The sequence below is a fragment of the Mobula hypostoma genome, chromosome 2 (genome assembly GCF_963921235.1).
Source record: "Mobula hypostoma chromosome 2, sMobHyp1.1, whole genome shotgun sequence".
Classification (NCBI taxonomy): Eukaryota; Metazoa; Chordata; class Chondrichthyes; order Myliobatiformes; family Myliobatidae; genus Mobula; species Mobula hypostoma.
This window is the reverse complement of record NC_086098.1, coordinates 192,104,499-192,125,156: the sequence shown is the minus strand read 5'-3', so window position 1 is coordinate 192,125,156 and position 20,658 is coordinate 192,104,499. Positions and strand designations below refer to the sequence as shown.

The 20,658-nt window shown below is 38.1% G+C and overlaps 1 protein-coding gene across 1 annotated transcript in view; it reads right to left on the bottom strand.

The window, feature by feature from the left end:
• commd7 (COMM domain containing 7) overlaps window positions 1–20,658 on the bottom strand; it is a 29,963-nt gene that overhangs the window by 8,026 nt on the left and 1,279 nt on the right. Inside the window, exons 2-6 of the mRNA XM_063041303.1 lie at window positions 9,627–9,680; window positions 8,776–8,878; window positions 8,028–8,084; window positions 7,903–7,940; window positions 1,554–1,644 (exon numbers count right to left, since the gene is read on the bottom strand). Coding sequence (XP_062897373.1) covers window positions 1,554–1,644; window positions 7,903–7,940; window positions 8,028–8,084; window positions 8,776–8,878; window positions 9,627–9,680 — 343 coding nt within the window. The remainder of the gene's footprint in view (window positions 1–1,553; window positions 1,645–7,902; window positions 7,941–8,027; window positions 8,085–8,775; window positions 8,879–9,626; window positions 9,681–20,658) is intronic.

The following is a 20,658-nucleotide window of genomic DNA, read 5'->3' as shown; positions in this document are numbered from 1 at the left end:
GAAGGGGTTGTTCCATAAGTCCGTGTTGGATCAAAGTTAGTATTTTTGCAGTGTTTCTAGTGTGCATGTGTAGCGGGAAAGTTAAGGGGTCCTGCAGACATTATGATTATGTTTGGGAATTTTGGCTTACTATATAGTAAATTAGAAGTCATTTTTGCAGAAGAGGCGAGATGGGATGCAAATCACATTGGCAAGGTAAGGTGATGTGATGTTATTTTATGCAGAAAGATATGGCTTAGAGATCTTCAACATTGAAGGATTTGTCACACATACTGATCCTCAGTAACACATCTGCAATAATGAGGTCAGTTTCCATCTTCCTGTCAATATACGACAGATATTCTTTAGACTCTGTTTTGGGCAGAAGAAATTAACAGAAGGTTATGTGGTAATGAGTGGATTCACCAAATGCGTGGGAGGTAGAAACATAATTAACCTTTGGGTTCAGAAAGGAACTGAATAGAATAGAATTTGACTGAAGATAATTTGCAATTGCAAACAATCTGCTGGAGGAACTCAATGTGTGAAGTACCACTTGCAGGAGAAAAGGAATTAATCTTTGTTTGCTCTCCCTTTAATCCTGCAGATGCTGACTGACCCACTGCATTCCTCCAGCAGATTGTTTGTTGGTCCAGATTCTAGCATCCACAGTCTCTTGTGTCTTTGTAATTTGCAATAATATAGCTTCAGAATGGGGAAATAGGGCTGCGCTTATAGGAGCCAGTATAAACTTGATTGGCCAAATACCTTCCTTCTGTGCCATAAAAATATTCTTTACAATCTGAGTCATTAACTGCCTTTCTAACATCATTTAGATCGGAGAAAGTTTCTTCAAGTTAAATATAGGTTGAGTACCCCTTATCCAAAATGTTTGGGGCCAAAAGTGTTTTGGATTTCAGATTTTGGAATATATAATAAGATAGCCTGGGATTGCCATCATTTCCAACTCAGAGTTTATGTGCTACCAGTAAGCAGTCTTTGTCTTGCACTTGTTCATCACACATATGTACTGATGCATCCGTTCAGCATGTTAGATTTTCATCAGCAACGATCTTGGCAAACTCAATGAATTTCTCCGCTGCTTTGTGATCAGCAGATGCTTTATCACCATAAATCTTAAAAAATTTAATGTTGTGCCTTTTCTTAAACTTCTGCAACCAACTTACTGAATATCCACAATTACCTTCAATTTCTAATTCGTGATAGATCTTTGCTTGTTTCATGATCAACACTGCGTTAAACAGGATTATGTTGACTCTGATGCTGACAAATCCAGTCTTTCAATACACAATTGAGATCTTCAGATTTCACTTTATGCAGTTTTTCTATTTTTCATTAACTTCTGTTCATAACAAATGTGAGATCACTTCTCAGAACTGTTTGTGGTGTGCAGAGGCCTGAGAAGCTTCATCATGTCTTGTGGAATTTTCCACTTGTGATGTTGTGTCAACACTCAAAAAATTTCAGATTTTGAAATTTTGGATAAAGAGTATTCAACCTGTATAAGGAAGATTTAGGCCATTATAATAAAGATTACTATAACAGAAAATTACCTCCAAACTTCCATTCCATATCTACCAACTGATTGACGGTCATTGTTTGCCCTAGTGCCATTCTTGATAGTACTGCCGAATGAAATTTCCACTGGAAATACAACATGCCATTAAATAATGTCCTTACTGCCGACTGTTCAATATAACTTAAGAGTATAGCAGTTATATTAAATAGCTTGTTTTTATTTGTACACAGGTGGTTCAATGAGTGTTTTTACTTTGTATTCCAAAGTTAAACATGTAAGAAATTTTACCTGACAAAATATTAAGAGATGGAATGTGATGCTTTATTAAATCTAACCTTCTGCTCATGGAGCTTCCTTTTTTTTTTAATTTTATTTTTATTTGGATAAGGAATTCACAATTATCATGTACTTTTTTCACACATATAACCTTTTCCATTTTCTTATATGTATAAAACTACAATTATTTATACATTCTTAAGTACACATTGAGATGATATAAAAGGAAAATAAACATTTAAATAGATAATTATGTACTGTGGTAAATCTAACCTATTAGGCTAAGTAATGAAATTAGTTGTTAAGAAAAATGGTAATAATAGTTTCCATACAACCCTTCTGGACCATTTCCACTGGTCCAAAATGTTGCATACAAGCCTATATACCAACCATTGTAGGTGCTTATATCCCAATTTGTTCGTGCTTGTTCCTGCCCGCAGACATAATTATCCAATCCCTATGTACTTATTTACTTAATTTTTTTCATTTTTTTAAATCCCTTTCCCAAATCTTTCCCTTTACTTGTGTTAATTCTCTATTTTCCAAAAAAAACAACAAACATTTAGACTAGGGGTGCTTACGTTAGCAATATTACTGTGTTGATGAGAAGAGCAATATAAATCATTAGGAGAGTCATCTAAAGTCTGCTCGCATTGGGGTTATATATTCAATCCATTTATTCCAGATTTGACAAAATGTTTCTTTTTGAGTTCTCAGGGAGTAAGTCAACTTTTCCATTTTAAATATTTCCAAGATAATTTCGTACCAATCTTCTAATGTAGGTGGTATTGGATTTAGCCATTTTCTAGTGATTGATTTCTTACTTGCCGCTAAGAGGGCCTGCAGCAACTTTATATCTTCCTTCTGTTCAAGGAACAATACATGCCCCAAATAGAGCGTCTCAAAGTTCAGAGGTATCTGGGACCTAAGTACCTTAACTAATGTTCTATGAATACCTTCCCAAAATAGACTTAATTTAGGGCAATCCCAGAAAATATGAAAATGATTTGCCTCCTTGGAGCCGCACCTTCTCCAACACATCACATTTGTATCTTTATATTTTTCCTGATATGGGGTCTTGAAGTATCTTATAATGTTTTTCCAACAATGTTCTCTCCAAGTCAAAGAATTAGTCGAGGACCATTGAAAGCTGCAGATTTTCCCCCAAGCCTCCTCTGAAAGTACCAACCCCGCTTCTTTCTCCCACTTCTCTTTAATATACAGTGTATTTACATTTTTAGCATGGGAGAGTGCATTATATAGGCGAGAAACTGATTTACTAGGTATTGAACTGCAAGCCGAATTCAGAATCTTGAAAAATTCTAATTCTACTGTTGATAGGTCTGTATATCTACAACTCTGGTTAACATAGTTTCGTATTTGAAGGTACCTAAAAAAGTCATTATGTTCTAGGCCATGTTTGTCCTGCAGGATTTGGAAACTTTGTAATACTCTTTTATCTATAAATGAGAGGTAGGTTGTAAGACCTTTCTTTATCCATAGCTCAAATCTTTTATCTCCTCTGTTGGGAAGGAATTCGGTATCATATGCACACCATCTAAAGAGTTTTAGCATGTTATTAATTCCACATGAATTAACCACCTTCTGCCATACTTTTAATGTAAGATTTATCCAAGCATTATTAAATTTTAAGAGCAGAGACATATTCTAGAATAAAGCACTTTGAGCCTATTCTGTCATTCAATATAATCACAGCCAAACTCCACATTCTCAATTCATAATCCCTAATTCTTTTAGAACACAAAAAAACTATTAATTTAAATATTGAAGATATTGAGATAGAAGACTAATTTGTACCTAATGATCTTCAATTAAACCCCTTTACTTGTTTTATGGACATTGGGTAATATCGTTTCATCATGAAATTCTTCTGCTTTCTCCCACCGAATATGAAGTTAAAAATTAGGGTTGAAAATACTGTGAACAATAAGAGCCACATGGAACTAGACTCACCAGAAAATTCAAAATAACCTCTATATTTTTGAGCCCCTTCAGTTTTAACCTTCATTTTGCCAAAGGGGAGCAAGCGAATTATCTTGCGTCCTGGCCAATACTTCTTCAATTAACATTATCTAGTTATTACTGCGTAACATTTGCAATCCATGGTATATAAAAATTAGCAGTTTTGTTTTCTATATTACAGCAATGATTACATTTCTCCGCATTGGAATGAGCCGAGATGGAGTTTGGAAGAACACCTATGGGACAATCAGTGGGTTGGTTACTCAGCATATAGATCGAGGGTAATATAACGATATGGAATGTGAGAATTGATTATTCGATAAAAAGATATCATAGTCAGATTAGCAGGTTGTGTTTAATCGTAAACTACAGGGTTCAGTGTTTGTTATGGAGTTATGCAATAAAGAAACAGGCCCTTCAGTCCATCGTGTTAATGCCAGCCATTTGCCCATTTATATTAATGCTATGTGCCTTCATTAGGACCGCATTCTTCTGTGCCATTTCTACTTAAATGTGCCTAACACATAGTCACTGTATATGATTCCACTACATCCTCTGGTAGCACTTCCCCGATAGCAAAATAACACTCTGCATTTAAAAAAAACACTACCTCTCAGAACTCCTTTAAATCTCCTCCCTCTCACACCTCAACCCTATGCTCACTTTTTTTTGAAATCCCTATCATGGGAAAAAGATTTTGACCATTACCCCTACTGAAGATTCTCACAATCTGATACACTCACTCATCCTCCTTTGCTCCAGGGAAAATAAGCCATACTGATTGAATTTCTCCACATAACTAAAGGCCTCCAATCTGAGCAACATCCTAGTGAACTTTCTCTGCACTCTCTCCAGCACAATGACACCCTTCCTTCAGTGTGGTGAGCAAAACTCCACATATTACTCCAGCCTAAACTGAGTTTTGTGAAGATGAAACAAAATATCCCTACTCTTACAGGCTCTGCCCTGACCTATGATGGCAAACACAACCATTGACTTCTCCACCATCCTGTTAGCCCACGTTGCCACCTTCAGAGAGCCATGGACTTGTAGTCCCAGTCACTCTGTTCATCAGTAGTGTATCATTTACTGGCTACCATTTCAATGACTTCCCAAAATAAATCACTTAACACTTCTCGCTGAAGGCTAACATGAAGGTTCAACAGACAATTTGTATGTTAATATTTCTTAGGATAAGATTTGAATGTAGAAGTAAAGAAGCCTTACTATAATTAGTTGGAGACTGCATCTGGAGCAATGTGAACAGTTTTGGTTTCTTTCCCCAAAAATGGATGTACTTATCAAAGAGGAGGTGCAGCCAAAGGTTCACTAGACTGGTTCCAGGGATAGTGGATTTATGTTACAAGAGACAAGCCTGTATTCTCTAGAGTTTAGAACAATTAGAGGACATATGCTTGAAACTTAAAAAAAATCCACACAGGCTTGAGGCTACAGCAGAAAATATACATCAGTTGGAAAGGCGGGCAGAGTACCGGGCAGGGAGGATGTTTCCCCTTACTGAAGGAACTAAACACAGGGATCACAATTTCAGAGTGATCAGTATGCTGTTTAGAGAAGGAGACATTTGTTTTCTCTCAAATGTGGTGAATCTTTGCAATTCTCTATCTGTTTAGAGAAGGAGACATTTGTTTTCTCTCAAATGTGGTGAATCTTTGCAATTCTCTATCTGAGAGGGCTGAGGAGGTTCAGTCACTGAATGCATTCAAAACATAGACTAACAGATTTCTGAATGTTAATGGATACTGTGTATAGGGCAGAAAATTTGCATTGAGGTAGGGTATAACAAGCAAAGTCAATAGGAGTTAAGTGTATTTAGATTTCCAGAGGGTATTTGAAGGCTGTATTAAAATAAAAAGCTGGTACCCTAATCAAAGAGCTATGATGTTAGAAGTGCATTGACATGGATTGACAATTCGTGATCATATTGAAAGCTAAGAATCAGAATAAGTTGGTGTTTTTCTCAGATGAGCAAGATTTAACTGGTGGAGTGCGCAAGGACCAGTTCTTGCCCATTAATTATTCTCCATCTATATTAATGACTTGGAAAGAGGCAAAAACTTGTCAATACGAGCTTAAGGTGGGAATGTGTAAGGTCATGAACTTTAGTACCAGGAATCAAAAGGCAGACTTTTACCTAAAAGGAGTGAAACGGTAAGTCAGCAGAATACAGAAGAATTACGTGTTCTTGTGCGTGAAACACGAAAAGTTAGCCTGCAAATGCAGCTACTTATACAGTCAGATGTACAGCATAAAAATTATCATGACCATCTATATTATTCCCACTTGCCTTTATTAATTCCACATTCCTCTATGTCTTGCTTGTTCAAATAACTGTCCAGATGCTTCGTAAATGTTATTACTGTTTCTGCCTTTACTACCTCCACTGTTAGCTATTTCCAGATATTATCTTTGTGAAAAATATTACCCCACAGATCCCATTATAGCGAGAGGATTCGAGTACAGGAGCAGGGAGGTACTACTGCAGTTGTACAAGGCCTTGGTGAGACCACACCTGGAGTATTGTGTGCAGTTTTGGTCTCCTAATCTGAGGAAAGACATCCTTGCCATAGAGGGAGTACAAAGAAGGTTCACCAGATTGATTCCTGGGATGGCAGGTCTTTCATATGAAGAAAGACTGGATGAACTGGGCTTGTACTCGTTGGAATTTAGAAGATTGAGGGGGGGATCTGATTGAAACGTATAAGATCCTAAAGGGATTGGACAGGCTAGATGCGGGAAGATTGTTCCCGATGTTGGGGAGGTCCAGAACGAGGGGTCACAGTTTGAGGATAGAGGGGAAGCCTTTTAGGACCGAGATTAGGAAAAACTTCTTCACACAGAGAGTGGTGAATCTGTGGAATTCTCTGCCACAGCAAACTGTTGAGGCCAGTTCATTGGCTATGTTTAAGAGGGAGTTAGATATGGCCCTTGTGGCTACAGGGGTCAGGGGGTATGGAGGGAAGGCTGGGTTCTGAGTTGGATGATCAGCCATGATCATAATAAATGGCGGTGCAGGCTCAAAGGGCCGAATGGCCTACTCCTGCACCTATTTTCTATGTTTCTATGTTTCTATTAAACGTCCTCTCACCTGAACATAATTTTAGACACCCCTACTATGTGAAATGGATACTGGCTATGCATCCTATCTATGCTTTTTGTAATTTTACATACCTTGATCAATGTCACCTCTCATCCTCCTGCATTCCAAATACAGAGCTAGTCTGTCCAATTTCTTCTGATAGCTAAAGCCCTCTAATCAAAGCACACCTTTGTGAATCTTTTCTGCACTCTCTTTAGCCAAATCACACCCTACCTAATAGTGTGGTGAATTCTCTATCCCAAGGGGTTATAGAGGTTGCGTCAGTGAAGCCATATAAAGAAGTGGTAAGTTAATTTTTGAAAGATTGTGGCTATGTGGAACTGGTACAGAAGCAATGTTGAGGGCTGTATCAGATTAGCTTTGAACATATTGTATGGGTTGAAGGATTGAGGGAGCAGAGAGGCTACTCTGGCTTCTAATTGCCTGTGTTCTTGTTATCAGCGATAACCTTGATGAATGGTGGAATAGGACTAAAGAACCAGACTCCTACTGCTCCTCTTTCTTATGTTTTTACAAATGCACATCCTTCTCTTTGGTTAAAAAGTCAGTCTACTTCTTTATATTACATATCGCTGGAATTTAATGCTCAAATCAGGTAAGTACCCTGATTTAATAGCAATATGTAATGAACCCAAAACTTAATACATTAATTACTAAAGACACAGGATTTTTAAATTCAGATATGGTGAAAAACTTCCATTTCTTGCAGAACATTTTAATACTTTATAACTGGATCTTAAGCCAGCATTGAAAAATCAGAAGAGCACGTAATTATGGATTAAAATGTCTTGAGAACAATGCCAGTTGAAAAAGATGCTGTCAGTGTAGATTATCCTTGAATTGAAGCGTGCATTCTAGCATGGTTTACTGATGGTTCCCAAGTTGACTCATCACCCAGTCTTTGAATAATGATACTGAAACAAATCTTAAAACTCAAATTAAAGCTATAATGTGTCCACCTCATTTCCATAATATTTATATGTGGTGGAAATAAATAATTTACCTGATCTGCAAAGCATCCTGCCTTTTCTTCACTTAGTCCTTGATAATTAAGAAAAAGATAGCATATTTTAATATTTAGGAGGATAATTTATTGAAGGTATTTTGTTCATTCTGAATGCAACATACCCAGAGTAATGAAATCAGCTTTGACATGTTCAGCTGTCAAATTTCTTTTCAAGGCACCTGTAGGAAAAGTGAGCGTACTTTAATTTTAATTATGTACATTTTCCTCATAAAATTCTTAATATAACTGTTATAAACATTTTAAAATAATTTTACATCTTATTTCCCTACCCTTATGTAGCTTAGGAAAAATAGCAAAAGCAAGCTTTTATCTCTAGCTCACTTAACACAGAGAATAAGAGATTCAGCAATCACAAGTAATGGTTAAATCCATATTCCATTTAATTTCCACATGTCTGAGTGTTTAAGTTAGGAATAACCAGAAGCAAGTTAAAAGTAGCAGAACATGCCTTCCTTCATTTCTTTCTCATAATCAATCAATAAATAAATACAGAATATAATCCAGAATGAGACCAAATGTATGTCAGCTGAGTATTGTTCTACATATTATAAATAAAAATGCCTTTTGTAAGATTAAAAATCATACAAGCAAAATCATGTAATTTAGTTCAGTTAGCTGATCGTACTGCCTTAAGTCATGGTACTGATTGACCAGTAATTGTGGGTAGTAAACATGTTTAGTTTGGAGCTTCACTGCTTTTGATTATCTACTGTAGAAACAAAACTTGCACAGCACAAACAATGTGTAAAATTTTATATATTACTGATACTTAAACTTCCCTAAAGAAAAGGAGAGATTAAAAAGCTAAACAGTAGCAGTACACCTGATAGAAATCCAACGTCCCCTCACCATTAGGAATCAACAGGACACTTCTCACTATATTTTTCAATGGGCCTGAACTCATTCCATTCTGTGACGCAAACTCGCAGAGCTCACTCAATAAGCGCACCGACTGGACATTTGAGAGAAAAAGAAATTGTTAGTTTTAAAACATTTTTAAAATTCCAAGCAGAATTAAAAGCTTTAAAGTTTAACAAGTTCCCATCATGATAAAGATTCTTACTGAAGGTAGTGTAATGACAAATCAGACAACAATGAGATCATTTTACATCTTCAGTTTTATCTGATACTATGAATTTCTTTATTAGAGGACTGAAAAGCAAAAGCTGAATTTAAAATCAGAATGGAAGAATAATCATGTAAAGAAGGTAAACCTTGCCCATTCTTCTTCATCTTTTAATACTTGATTCTTAGCAACAATAACATAGACCTTAGTGCGGCTTCCCCTGGATGCCCTATTGTTTGAGCATGGTATCCAATGCAGAGAGATAGGATGGGAATTTTGAAGAAGTGAGAAAGAAAACAACATTGTGGATATGATAGACATATGCATACCTCTAAAATTTTTAAAAATTCACATTGCTGAAGTTAGAAGACTAGAAATAATTTTTTAAGAACTTTAAAAAAAACTAATTGATTAAAAGGCTACACAAACAAAGTAACACCTACAATATGCCTTTAAAAAAATCAATATTAAAGTTTTTAACTTTTCTGGTAGCCAGAGCAGTATGATTTCAGTTCAATTTATTGAACTAACCACACCAGGAATTGAACTAGTGTGAAATTTCCTGTTGAAGAATGTCACTGTTTGAAAACTACCTGCACTCTACAGTACTATTAAATTGTACTACTTTTCTTACCTCTGTGGGTTCTGTAACAAAGCGGAAGATTATTTCTGTCAATGCTGAAAATTGCTATAAAAAAAACAAAAACAGCCCTTTGTTTCTATAAATGACAATACAGCACAAACATTCAAGATAATATGAAGGCACAATTAATGTAAATAACCTGATAACATTTAAATTCTATTGCCATCAATTTTTAAAAAATGCTCCAACTACTGTACTTTCACAATCATGATGACTGCAGATCTTGTTTCTTCATCCGTTTTCACTGTTCCTACAATAGCAACCTAGATTCAAACCAAGGTTTTATTTAACTTTGATTGGTCTATTAATGCTGTTAAGATGTTTATTCTTCCAAAATTTTTATATGTATTTTAGGCACTACTGATTTTTGTTCCTAAATCCTTTTTTGATAAAGTTGACTCTAAAATTTCTTCATTTATTTGGCAAAATAAAAACCCGAGATTGGGTAAAATACATCTACAGAAAGCTAAGAGAGATGGAGGTTTCGCATTACCTAACTTTAGATTCTATTATTGGGCAATTAATATTCGACATATGAAATTTTGGTTACTTGATCAAGATACACTATCTATTCCTAAATGGGTAGTATTGGAATTACAATCTGCTCAAGGTTATGCACTTGGCTCCATTTTAGGTTCTTCTTTTCCTTTTGATTTGAAATGCTGTAAACTGGTTTGTAACCCGATAGTTAAATATACCTTATGTATTTGGTTTCAATTCCGAAAATTTTTCGATCTTAATCAATTTGGGCTTGCGATTCCTATTTTAGGTAACATATTCTTCCCTCCCTCTTCCACCGACCATGCCTTTCAAATTTGGAAGACTAATGGTATTTCACGGTTTTTGGATTTATTTTTAGATGGTTCCTTTATGTCCTTTGAGCAATTATCTAACAAATATAACTTACCAAGAATACATTTTTTTAGATATCTCCAAGTTAGAAATTTCCTAAGTACTATACTCTCTTCCTTTCCGACGCTACCTCCTATATATATTTTAGATACTATAATTAACCTTAATCCATGTCAGAAAGGTGTAACGGCTATTATTTATAATACTATTATGAAATTTAGGAAAGCTCCATTTGATAAGATTAGGTCAGATTGGGAAAAGGAATTGGGTCTTATTATTCCGGTGGATGACTGGGCGCATATTTTACAACTAGTTAATACTTCCTCTATCGGTTCTGAACACCCCCTAATTCAATTTAAAGTTGTCCATAGAGCACATATGTCTAAAGATAAATTAGCTCGGTTTTATTCTCATATTAACCCTTTGTGTGACAGATGTCATGGGGAGATAGCTTCCTTAACTCATATGTTTTGGGCCTGTCCTACTCTGGAAACTTTTTGGAAGGATATTTTTAATATTATTTCAAAGGTATTGAATATAGATATTTCTCCCCATCCTATTACTGCTATCTTTGGATTACCTAAAATTTCCAGTAATCTTTCCCCTTCAGCCCGTAGATTGATTGCATTTCTTACTTTAATGGTGAAAAGATGTATTTTACAACATTGGAAGGAGAGTAATGCTCCAACTACATTTTTTTGGTTTTCCCAGAAAATACTATGTTTAAATCTGGAGAAAATTAGAAGTAATCTTTATGATTCTTCAGTTAAATTTGAACAGACTTGGAGATCTTTTATTCAACCTTTTCATTTAATGTAACTTTTTTTTTCTTTCTCTGGCCATATTTACATTCCCTTCTTGCTTTTTAACTGTTTTTATGGAGGTCGGGTTTGAGGACATGATTGTTTTAAGTTGTTTAACTCTACTTGATACCTAGTTAGCCCATTGCTTTGCTTTTTAGTTTAGTTGCACGGTGGGTTTTTTTCCCTTATTGACATATTTGAAAATTAGTATGCTATTATATTACCTGGTTATTTTATATCTAAACTGCACTGTTTGTACTAACTTTTTTTTGTGTATTAATATCTCTTGTAAAGTTATATTGCAACTGTGTATCAGTGCCTATATGGTTTACCTTTTGTGTACTAATTCAATAAAAAGATATAAAAAGAAAGATTCAAACCAAGGTGGGAAGGGATGGATAATTCTTGAAATGTGTGAGTTGTCTTTTGGGGAAAGGTTAGGACATCTATGTCTGTAATGAGTGGACTTTAAAAGAATGAGAGGTAGCTAGACTGAAACTTTGAAAATCCTGAGGGGTTACAAGAGTGTGGATATGCGCAGAATATTTTCTCATGGGAGATTCTAAGGGTCTTCGTGTGAAAATATGCATTTGCTCATTCTAGACAGAGATGAGGCAAAGTCTTTTCTGAGACTCAAGAGTCTTTGGAACTCTACTTCAAAGGGTACCGTCAGGGAGTCCCTGAATATTTTTAAACCAGACAAATAATTGTAACAAAGGGATAAAAGTTATCTTTGGCAGACATGAATGCAGAGTTGAAGCTACAATCAGATGTTTTTAAATGGCACTGCAGGTTCAGGGCTGCCTGGGGTACTCCTTTTAATTTACAAATACACTGAGTACCAATGTGAATTTCTCCTGAAATTTTATTTTTCCAGTTGGAGAAGAAAGAAAAGACCAGTCAAAGTAGACAAATGCTAAAAAGACCTGTGACTCTTAAAGTTATATAAGAACAGTTAGGGCATAAATATCATCACAAAATGCTGGATGTAAAAATATTAACCAGATTATGAATTTGTAGATCGAAAAAGCTTGATGACATTATTGTAATACCAAGCAAAATGAAGGTATCCTGATCAGCAGTTGGGAGCTATTGAACTGGTTATTACCAATAGTGTAATCGCCAACATTATTCTTATCCTTAAGAGGGACTAATATGCTTTCCTGAACACAACTTATAGCTTGCTAATTCATATCCATTCTAAATGCATAAATAAAAATGTTGCCTCAATTTGTTTGCAGAACCACAACTTGAAACAGGCTTTCACCTGCTGTATATCACTGAGTCGTGGCTGACAGATTATCATAGTTCGGAGTTTAACATCCAAGGACACACCTTGTATCAAAATGACAGACAGCAGGCAGAGGAGGTGGGGTGGCTCTGCTGGTATAATACAGGACACCATCAAGGAGCAACGCCTCAAGAAAGCAGCATCCATCATTCAGGACACCCATGACCCTGGACCTGCCCTCTTCTCATTGCTACCATCAGGGAAGAGATACAGGAGCCAGAACGCACACACTCAACTATTGAGAAACAGCTTCTTCCCATCTGCCATCAGATTTCTGAATGGACATTGAACCCACGAACACTACCTCAGTATTTTCCCCCCTTTTTGCACTACTTATTTAATCTGTACATACATATAAAATCTTCTAAATGGGGAGAAAATTCAAAAATCAGAGTTACAAAGAGACTCTGGAGTCCTTGTGCACGATTCCCCGAAGGTTAACTTGCAGGTTGAGACAGAGGTAAGGAAGGCAAATGCAATGTTAGCATTCATTTCGAGAGGACTGGAACATGTTAGCAAGGATGCAATGCTAAGACTTTATAAGGCATTGGTCAGACTGCATTTGGAGTATTGCAAGCAATTTTGGGCCCCTTATCTAAGAAAAGATGTGCTGTCATTGGAGAGGTTCACGAGAATAAGCGGAGGATCTCATTGAAACCTATCAAATATTGAAAGGTCTGGATAAAATGGATGTGGAGAGTACATTTCTTATAGTGGGGGCATCTAGGACCGGAGGTTGCAGCCTCAGAATAGAGCAATGTACATTTAAAACAGAGATGAGGAGGAGTTCTTTTAGCCAGAGAGTAGTGAATATGTAGAATTAAATGTCACAGACAGCTGTGGAGGTCAAATCATTTAAAGTTATAGGGAGAAGGCAGGAGAATGGGGTTGAGAGGATTAATAAATTAGCCACGATGGAACGGCAGAGCAGACACAATGGGTTGAATAGCTTAATTCTGCTCCTACATCTTATGGTCTTATATTCCAAGAAGGAGGACAGAGAGAGAGAGCCATTTATTCCTTTGGGCCCACTCCAGTATTCAACACAATCATGGCTGATCACTTGGTTGGTGCCTTGTTCCTGCCTCTATCTGTATCCTTTCCTCTCTTTGCATTAAGAAATATATATACCTTCTTCTTGAATATAATTTAATGACTTTGCCTCTAATGTCTTCTCTGCCAGCGGTATCCATAGCCTTCTATGCTATGTCAAAGGTTCATCAATCACAGGGTAATAGTTTATTTTATACAGACGAACACTATCTGCCTACACTAATAACACATAAACAATTGCATTTTTCACGTTTTTATTGATCACATTATTTAATCATTCACAGATGAGGCTGGAACAAGTATGTGAACCCTTGTATTTAATAACTGGTAGACCCTCCTTTCGCAGCAATAACATCCACAAAATGTTTCCTGTAGCTGCTGATCAAACTTGCACAATGACGAAGAGGAATTTTAGGTCATTCCTCCATAAAAAACTGTTTCAGTACATCAATATTCCTGGGATACCTTGCATAAATAACCCTCTTCAGGTCATACCACAGCATCTCAACTGGGTTAAAATCTGGATTCTGATGGCCATTCTGACACACAATTTTTCTTCTTTTTAAACTATTCTGATGTTGATTCACCCTTATGTTTTGGATCATTATCTTGCTGCATCATCCCCAACTTCTATTCTGCTTTGGTGACGGACTGCTACCCTGACATTCTCCTGTAAAATATCTCCCGACACAATTTTCATTTTATTTGCAAGCTACCCACACCCAGAAGCAGCAAAGCAGCCCCAAACCACGATGCTCCTTCACCATGCTTCATAGCTGGAATGATGTTTTGATGTTGGTGTGTAGTGCCCTTCTCCCTCCAAATGTAGCATTGCGCATTTCTGCCAAAAAGTTCAACTTTTGTCTCATCTGTCCACAGAACATTGTCCCTGAAGCGCTCTGGAACATCCAGGTGGTCTTTTGCAAACTTGAGACTTGTAGCAATGTTTTTTTCCGGAGAGCAGAAGTTTCCTCCGTGGTGTCCTTCACCTTCTTGTTCAGTGCTTTTCTTATAGTGGACACACTTAACAGGGATCTTAGCAAGTTCTAGAGATTTCTGCATGTCTTTTGCTGTTACCCTTGGTTCTTTTTCACCTCCTTCAGCATTGCACATTGTACTATTGGTATGATCTTTGCAGGATGCCCACTCCTAGGGAGAATAGCAACAGTACTGAGTTTCCTCCACTTGCCGACAGTTTCTCTTACTGTCGAGTGATGAACACTGAGGTCTTTAGAAATGCCTTTTGTAGCCTTTTCCAGCTTCAATGCATCTCCACAATTCTTCTTTCCAAGGTCTTCTGAAAGTTGATTTGATCAAGGCACGGTGCACATCAACAGATCTTTCTTTAGAAGAGTAGGCTCTGTCAGTAACCAGACTTTGGGTACGTCCACACTACGCCGGTTAATTTTGAAAACAAAGCTTTTTCTCTTTGTTTTGCCCTCCCGTCCACACTGAGCCAGCGTTTTCAGCCCCCGAAAATGGAGATTTTCGAAAACATTCTCCAGAGTGAATAAATCTGAAAACGCTTAGTATCTGGCGTAGTGTGTACGGGGTAAACGGAGAGATTTAAAAATGTTGTCATAACAAAACCACAACAACAATGCTTTTTTCTACTTCTGCTTGGTACTGCGCAAGCTGTAATAACGCGCAGTCGGTGTGAACGGCGTGAGAGTTAAGTTGTAAAGTGAGCTTTTTTGACTATTTAAAAATGCTGTCATGATGTGCCGGAACAGATGTTCGTTGTTTTCTTGAACGTCACCACCTAACAATTTCAGAACAGACGGCAATGAGACTGAAGCCAGAAGAGTTACGTACTCACCAAATACTTTGACCCATAGCTTACTGAATAAATAAGTATACTCACTTTGCCCTGTTTTCTGTCCTTGCTTGTATGAAGGTGGTTTACCTACTTATGCAAGTACTTCTCTGACAATAGATGTGTAACAGCCTAATGTAACATTGTATGGAAATACAAGATAACACTGATGCAGACGTTTTATACATTTAACAAGGTGCTTTATTAATGCAACAGAGTTAGTCAGTTTTTCAATGTTCGTCGTCAGCTGGGTCATACTGTCCGTGAACTCCCTGTCGGTTGCCTCCATACGCTCCAGTATTTATTTTTTTTAAGTTTTAAGTCCTCCTGCGCGAGAGCCAAGAGCAATTCCTTTAAAGATTTTCTACTCTGTAACTGGACAAACGTGCACAAAGTATACCGTTTCTTCTTAGCTTGTTTTCTGCGTGTCCTGCACATGCCCAGTAGGAGGAGATTCACCCAAATATTCGCCTAATGTGGACGGAGATACTTTGAAAAACGCTTAGTGTGGACGCCTGTTGTTTTTACTCGAAACCGGCGTTTTCAAAATTATCCGGCGTAGTGTGGACGTAGCCTTTGTGTGTCTGTTTTATAGAGCAGGGCACCTCTACAACCCACACCTCCATTTTCATCTCATTGATTGGAACACCTGACTGCAAATAGCTTTTGTAGAAGGCATTGCCCTAGGGATTCACATACTTTTTTGAACCAATCTGCCTAATTAATTACACACAAACAATTGTACTTCTAACCAATACTGAGTACACCATATAAATAATCACAGATTTGCATAATGACAATGAGGAATTTGAGACCATTCCTCCATACAAAACTGTTTCAGCGGTTCCGGTGACGTCACCGTTCAGAATGGCAGCTTAAATCAATAGCTCCTCTGGAAAAACGCCTATTTTGCCCTGTTAATCCATCAAATATAAGATCTTTTGAAAATATCTGAATTGATAAGGGGGGCAAAAATGAGGAAAAAGAATGGAGATAAAAAAAGCATCACTGCGGAGCCGATGGAAGAGAGAGGTACAGCGTGTGGCTCTCCTACACGTGCGCATGGCGGTGAGGCTGACGCTGGGCCTCGTGCAGGCGAAGCGGCAAATATGATAAGGATTGTGGAAGAGACAAGGGAAGTCCAAAAAGATATAAAACAGCAACTCAGTGATATAAAGTCAGAGCTCGCCAAGGTCAATCAGAAAATAGCGGTGGCAGAGACTCGAATTTTGAAGATGAAAGATCGCATGCAAAATGTGGAACAGATACTAAGTAAGACGATAAAAATATTAAATCAACAGGAAAGCAAATTGCTTGACCAGGAGGGAAGATCGCAACAGAAAAATATCAGGATTTATAATGTTCCCAAAGGAGCAGAGGGATTGTCGATGATGGACTTTGTAGACAAGCTGCTGCGGGAAGCGCTGCAGATTCCACAGACTACGGAGATTGAAATTGAAAGGGCGCATCGTTCGCTTGTCCAGTGGCCTCCCGGAGAAAGAGAAGGTACACCGTGCTCCATAGTGCTTAAATTCCTTCGATTCAAGAGCAAGGCGGAGATTCTACGAAGGGCCTGGGGTAAGAAGAGGGTATTTTGGAACGGGAAGTTAATATACTTCGATCATGATTACCCTCCGGTGGTCCTACAGAAATGGAAGGAATATTTCGAAGTGAAACGAATATTAAAGAAAGAAAAGATTAAGTTCCAAGCCCCATATCCTGCTAAACTGAGGGTATTTTACCAAGAAGGGATGCGACTGTACCAGACGGTGGAGGAGGCGACTACAGACGTGAACAACAGAGGACTGACCGTTAGCGTGGTCAAACCAAGGGAAAGCCTGGCTGAGCAATCATCCCGATCTGCTTGGGAAATAGTAAGAGAACCTAGAAAGCAGGGGATGGGAACAGGACGAGAGAAGGATTTCAGGAAGAGACTGTCAGTTCTCCGAGGGCAGCCCTCACCTCCTCCAGAAGAGCCATATGGTTTGGCTAACTTTAAAAGTGCTGATAAACTAAATGGAAGCAAAAATAGACAGTGATATACCTATCTTGAGAAATACGTGTTATAATGTGGATTTTATATTACTCAATTAAAAAAAAATCATTTATTCATTCCTTTTCCCTCACCTAAATGAGAATATACACATGGGAGGAATACACAGGGAAATCATTTCTGTGTAATGGACATAGTTTTTTTTTAACTTACTTTGATAGGTACTGCAGCGGGGGCCCTCAACTCACAGGTAGGAGGGGCTATCCCCCACGGCTAGACTTCTCTTCTAGCCCAACCCAGGGTCATCTAGAGACCCCAGCCTTGGAACCATACCTTCATTACCTTTTTTTTATTATTCACTTTTCTTGGTTCTTATTTGTACAGGGAGTCGATCGATTAAGTTATAATCTGCAAATTTCAATGATATACTAACAGATAAATACATTTAGAGAGTAAGACCATATATTTTGGGTACATACCTCAAGAATGGTTGAAAAGAGATAAATATAAATATTTAATGAAAGTACTGCGGGTGGCTGGTAAAAAGACCCTTACCAAGAAATGGTTATCTCAGGAGAGCCCAACTTTAAATGTATGGGTGGCAATTACAATGGGCATTTACAAAATGGAGAAGATAACATCTGTTAATCGTAAGTTGGAACAATTTTATTCATACTGGAAAAAATAGTTTAACTACATAACACCTCATAGGTCTGATTTTATTCTCACAATCAATACGTTGTAAAAAAAATCACTCCCTACTCTGTACAGTTTTCTTCTTTCGATTGTTCTTTCTTTCCTCTTCTTTCTATAAGTGTATACCTCAGATAAATATTATGTGGAGATTTGTAACAAATATTATATGATATATATGTACAGTATCTGAAATCCATCTTATGGAAATGTTTCTTTGATGATGAAACTCAGTAAAAAATAAATTACAAAAAAACAAAACTGTTTCAGCACATCAATATTCCTGGGATACCTTGCATAAACAGCCCTCTTCAGGTCATGCCACAGCATCTCAATTGGGTTAAAATCTGGACTCTGACTGTAATTGTATATATAAAAATAAAAAAAAGGAGTGTAAAAGAGAAAAAAAAAGTAGTGAGGTAGTGTTCATGGGTTCAACGTCCATTCAGAAATCTGATGGCAGAGGATAAGAAACTGTTCCTGGATTGTTCAGTGTGTGCCTTCAGGCTCCTGTACTTCCTCCCTGATGTTAGCAATGAGAAAAGGGCATGTCCTGGGTGATGGGGTCCTGAATGATAGATGCCACCTTTTTGAGGTACCACTCTTTGAAAATGCCCTGGATGCTGGGGAGGCTGACTGAGATTACAACTTTCAGCAACTTGTTTTGATCCTGTGCCATGCCCCCCAATACCAGTTAGAATGCTTTCCACAAATATCTGTAAAAATTTGCGACTGTCCATGGTGACATACCCATTCCCCTCAAACTCCTAATAAAATATAGCCAGATAAAGTTTCTCCAAAGCCTTATATAGCTGCAGCTAGGCATCAATGCTTCTGCACTCCAAGTTTCTTGCAATGAAGGACAACATGCCATTTGGTTTCCAATCTGACTGCCTCACTTGAACATTTTGTTTTCAGGATCTTCTCAGGATCTCATGTCCTGTTGCGCTTTCCCTTTTTCTTAATCTATCAGCCTTCAGATAACGATCTACTTTCAGTTTTATTTTAACAAAGATAGATAACTTCACATCTGCCTTTTCACCAAATCACAGCCTCCTCAGAAATCCCCTCCATCCACAGCCTCTTTCCCTGCCTAGCCTCGCCTTGTTACGCTGCTGGCATTTAGGGCAGCAATGAAGGTCCTTCATCTCTGCTTGTCTATACAGTTATAGGATTCTTCATTGCTGTTTCTGTAACAATTTTCCTTTGACCAGTCAGGGTTGTTAGCCCTGAGCTGGAGGACTAGTGCACAACTCTTAGTCTGGCCTCTACCCTTTCACCTGTTTGGCATTGGTGACTCTTCCATGAATCCAATCATAAAGCCCTGTCTTCAACCAGCATAGTTCCCTGGGCCACTGAGGCACGCAAGCCTCCAAACCCCATGTCAACCCTGTCTTGTGTCACTGGAAATTTAGATGTTGCATTAAGTTTCCTCATCCAGATTAATGATATATATTTTGAGTAGTTAAATGATTATATTAGTACATAGGAGTCTGGATAAACTTATGTTTTAAACACCCCCCCCACCCCCCCAAGCGCTTCAGTGCATACTCGTTACAACAAGGAATAAAGATGGTGTAATAGCAAAGGCCAAGAACAGCTTTATTGATCCAAGGTTCTGGTATTTTTCAAGCTGTGAGGGTAACTGTATTGGTAACCCCACCTGCAGTAAGGAAATGATTGTTCACATACAATACTGCATTTATTCAGCGAACTCTTAAATGTAACTTGCATTCTAGATTAATTGAACGTGCTTGTCTTTATGCTCTAATAACAGGAAAAAGGTGTTAAGTATGAACACCTCCTTATGAACCTTATCTCTTACGATCAGCCACAATTCTGTATCACTGCAATGCTGATTTTGTTGAAGAAATATTATTCAGATAATTAAATTGATATTAATATGCCATTCCCTATTCCCAGTTCCTCCGTCTCCGCCGCATCTGCTCCAAGGATGGGCTTTCCGTTCCAGGACATCTCAAATGTCCTCTTTCTTTAAGGATCGTGGTTTCCCTTCTGCTGTCATCAATGATGCCCTCACCCGCATCTCCTCCATTTCCCACACTTTGGCTCTCACCCCATCCTCCCGCCACCACAACAGAAAAAGAGTTCCCCTTATTTTCACCTACCACCCCACTAGCCTCTGGATCCAGCACATTATCCTCCGCAACTTCCGCCACCTTCAACAGGACCCTACCACTAAGCACATCTTTCCCTCTCCACCCACTCTGCTTTCCGCAGGGATCGGTCCCTCCGTGACTCCCTGGTCCACACGTCCCTCCCCATAGATCTCCCACCTGGCACTTATCCCTGTAAGCGCAAGTGCTACACCTGTCCCTACACCTCCTCTCTTGCCACCATTCAGGGCCCCAAACAGTCCTTCCAAGTGAGGCAACACTTCACTTGTGAGTCTGTTGGGGTCAGCTATTGCATCCGGTACTCCTGGTGCGGCCTCCTCTACATCGGTGAAACCCGACGCAGATTGGGGGACTGCTTCGTCGAGCGCTTCCGCTCCGTCCGCC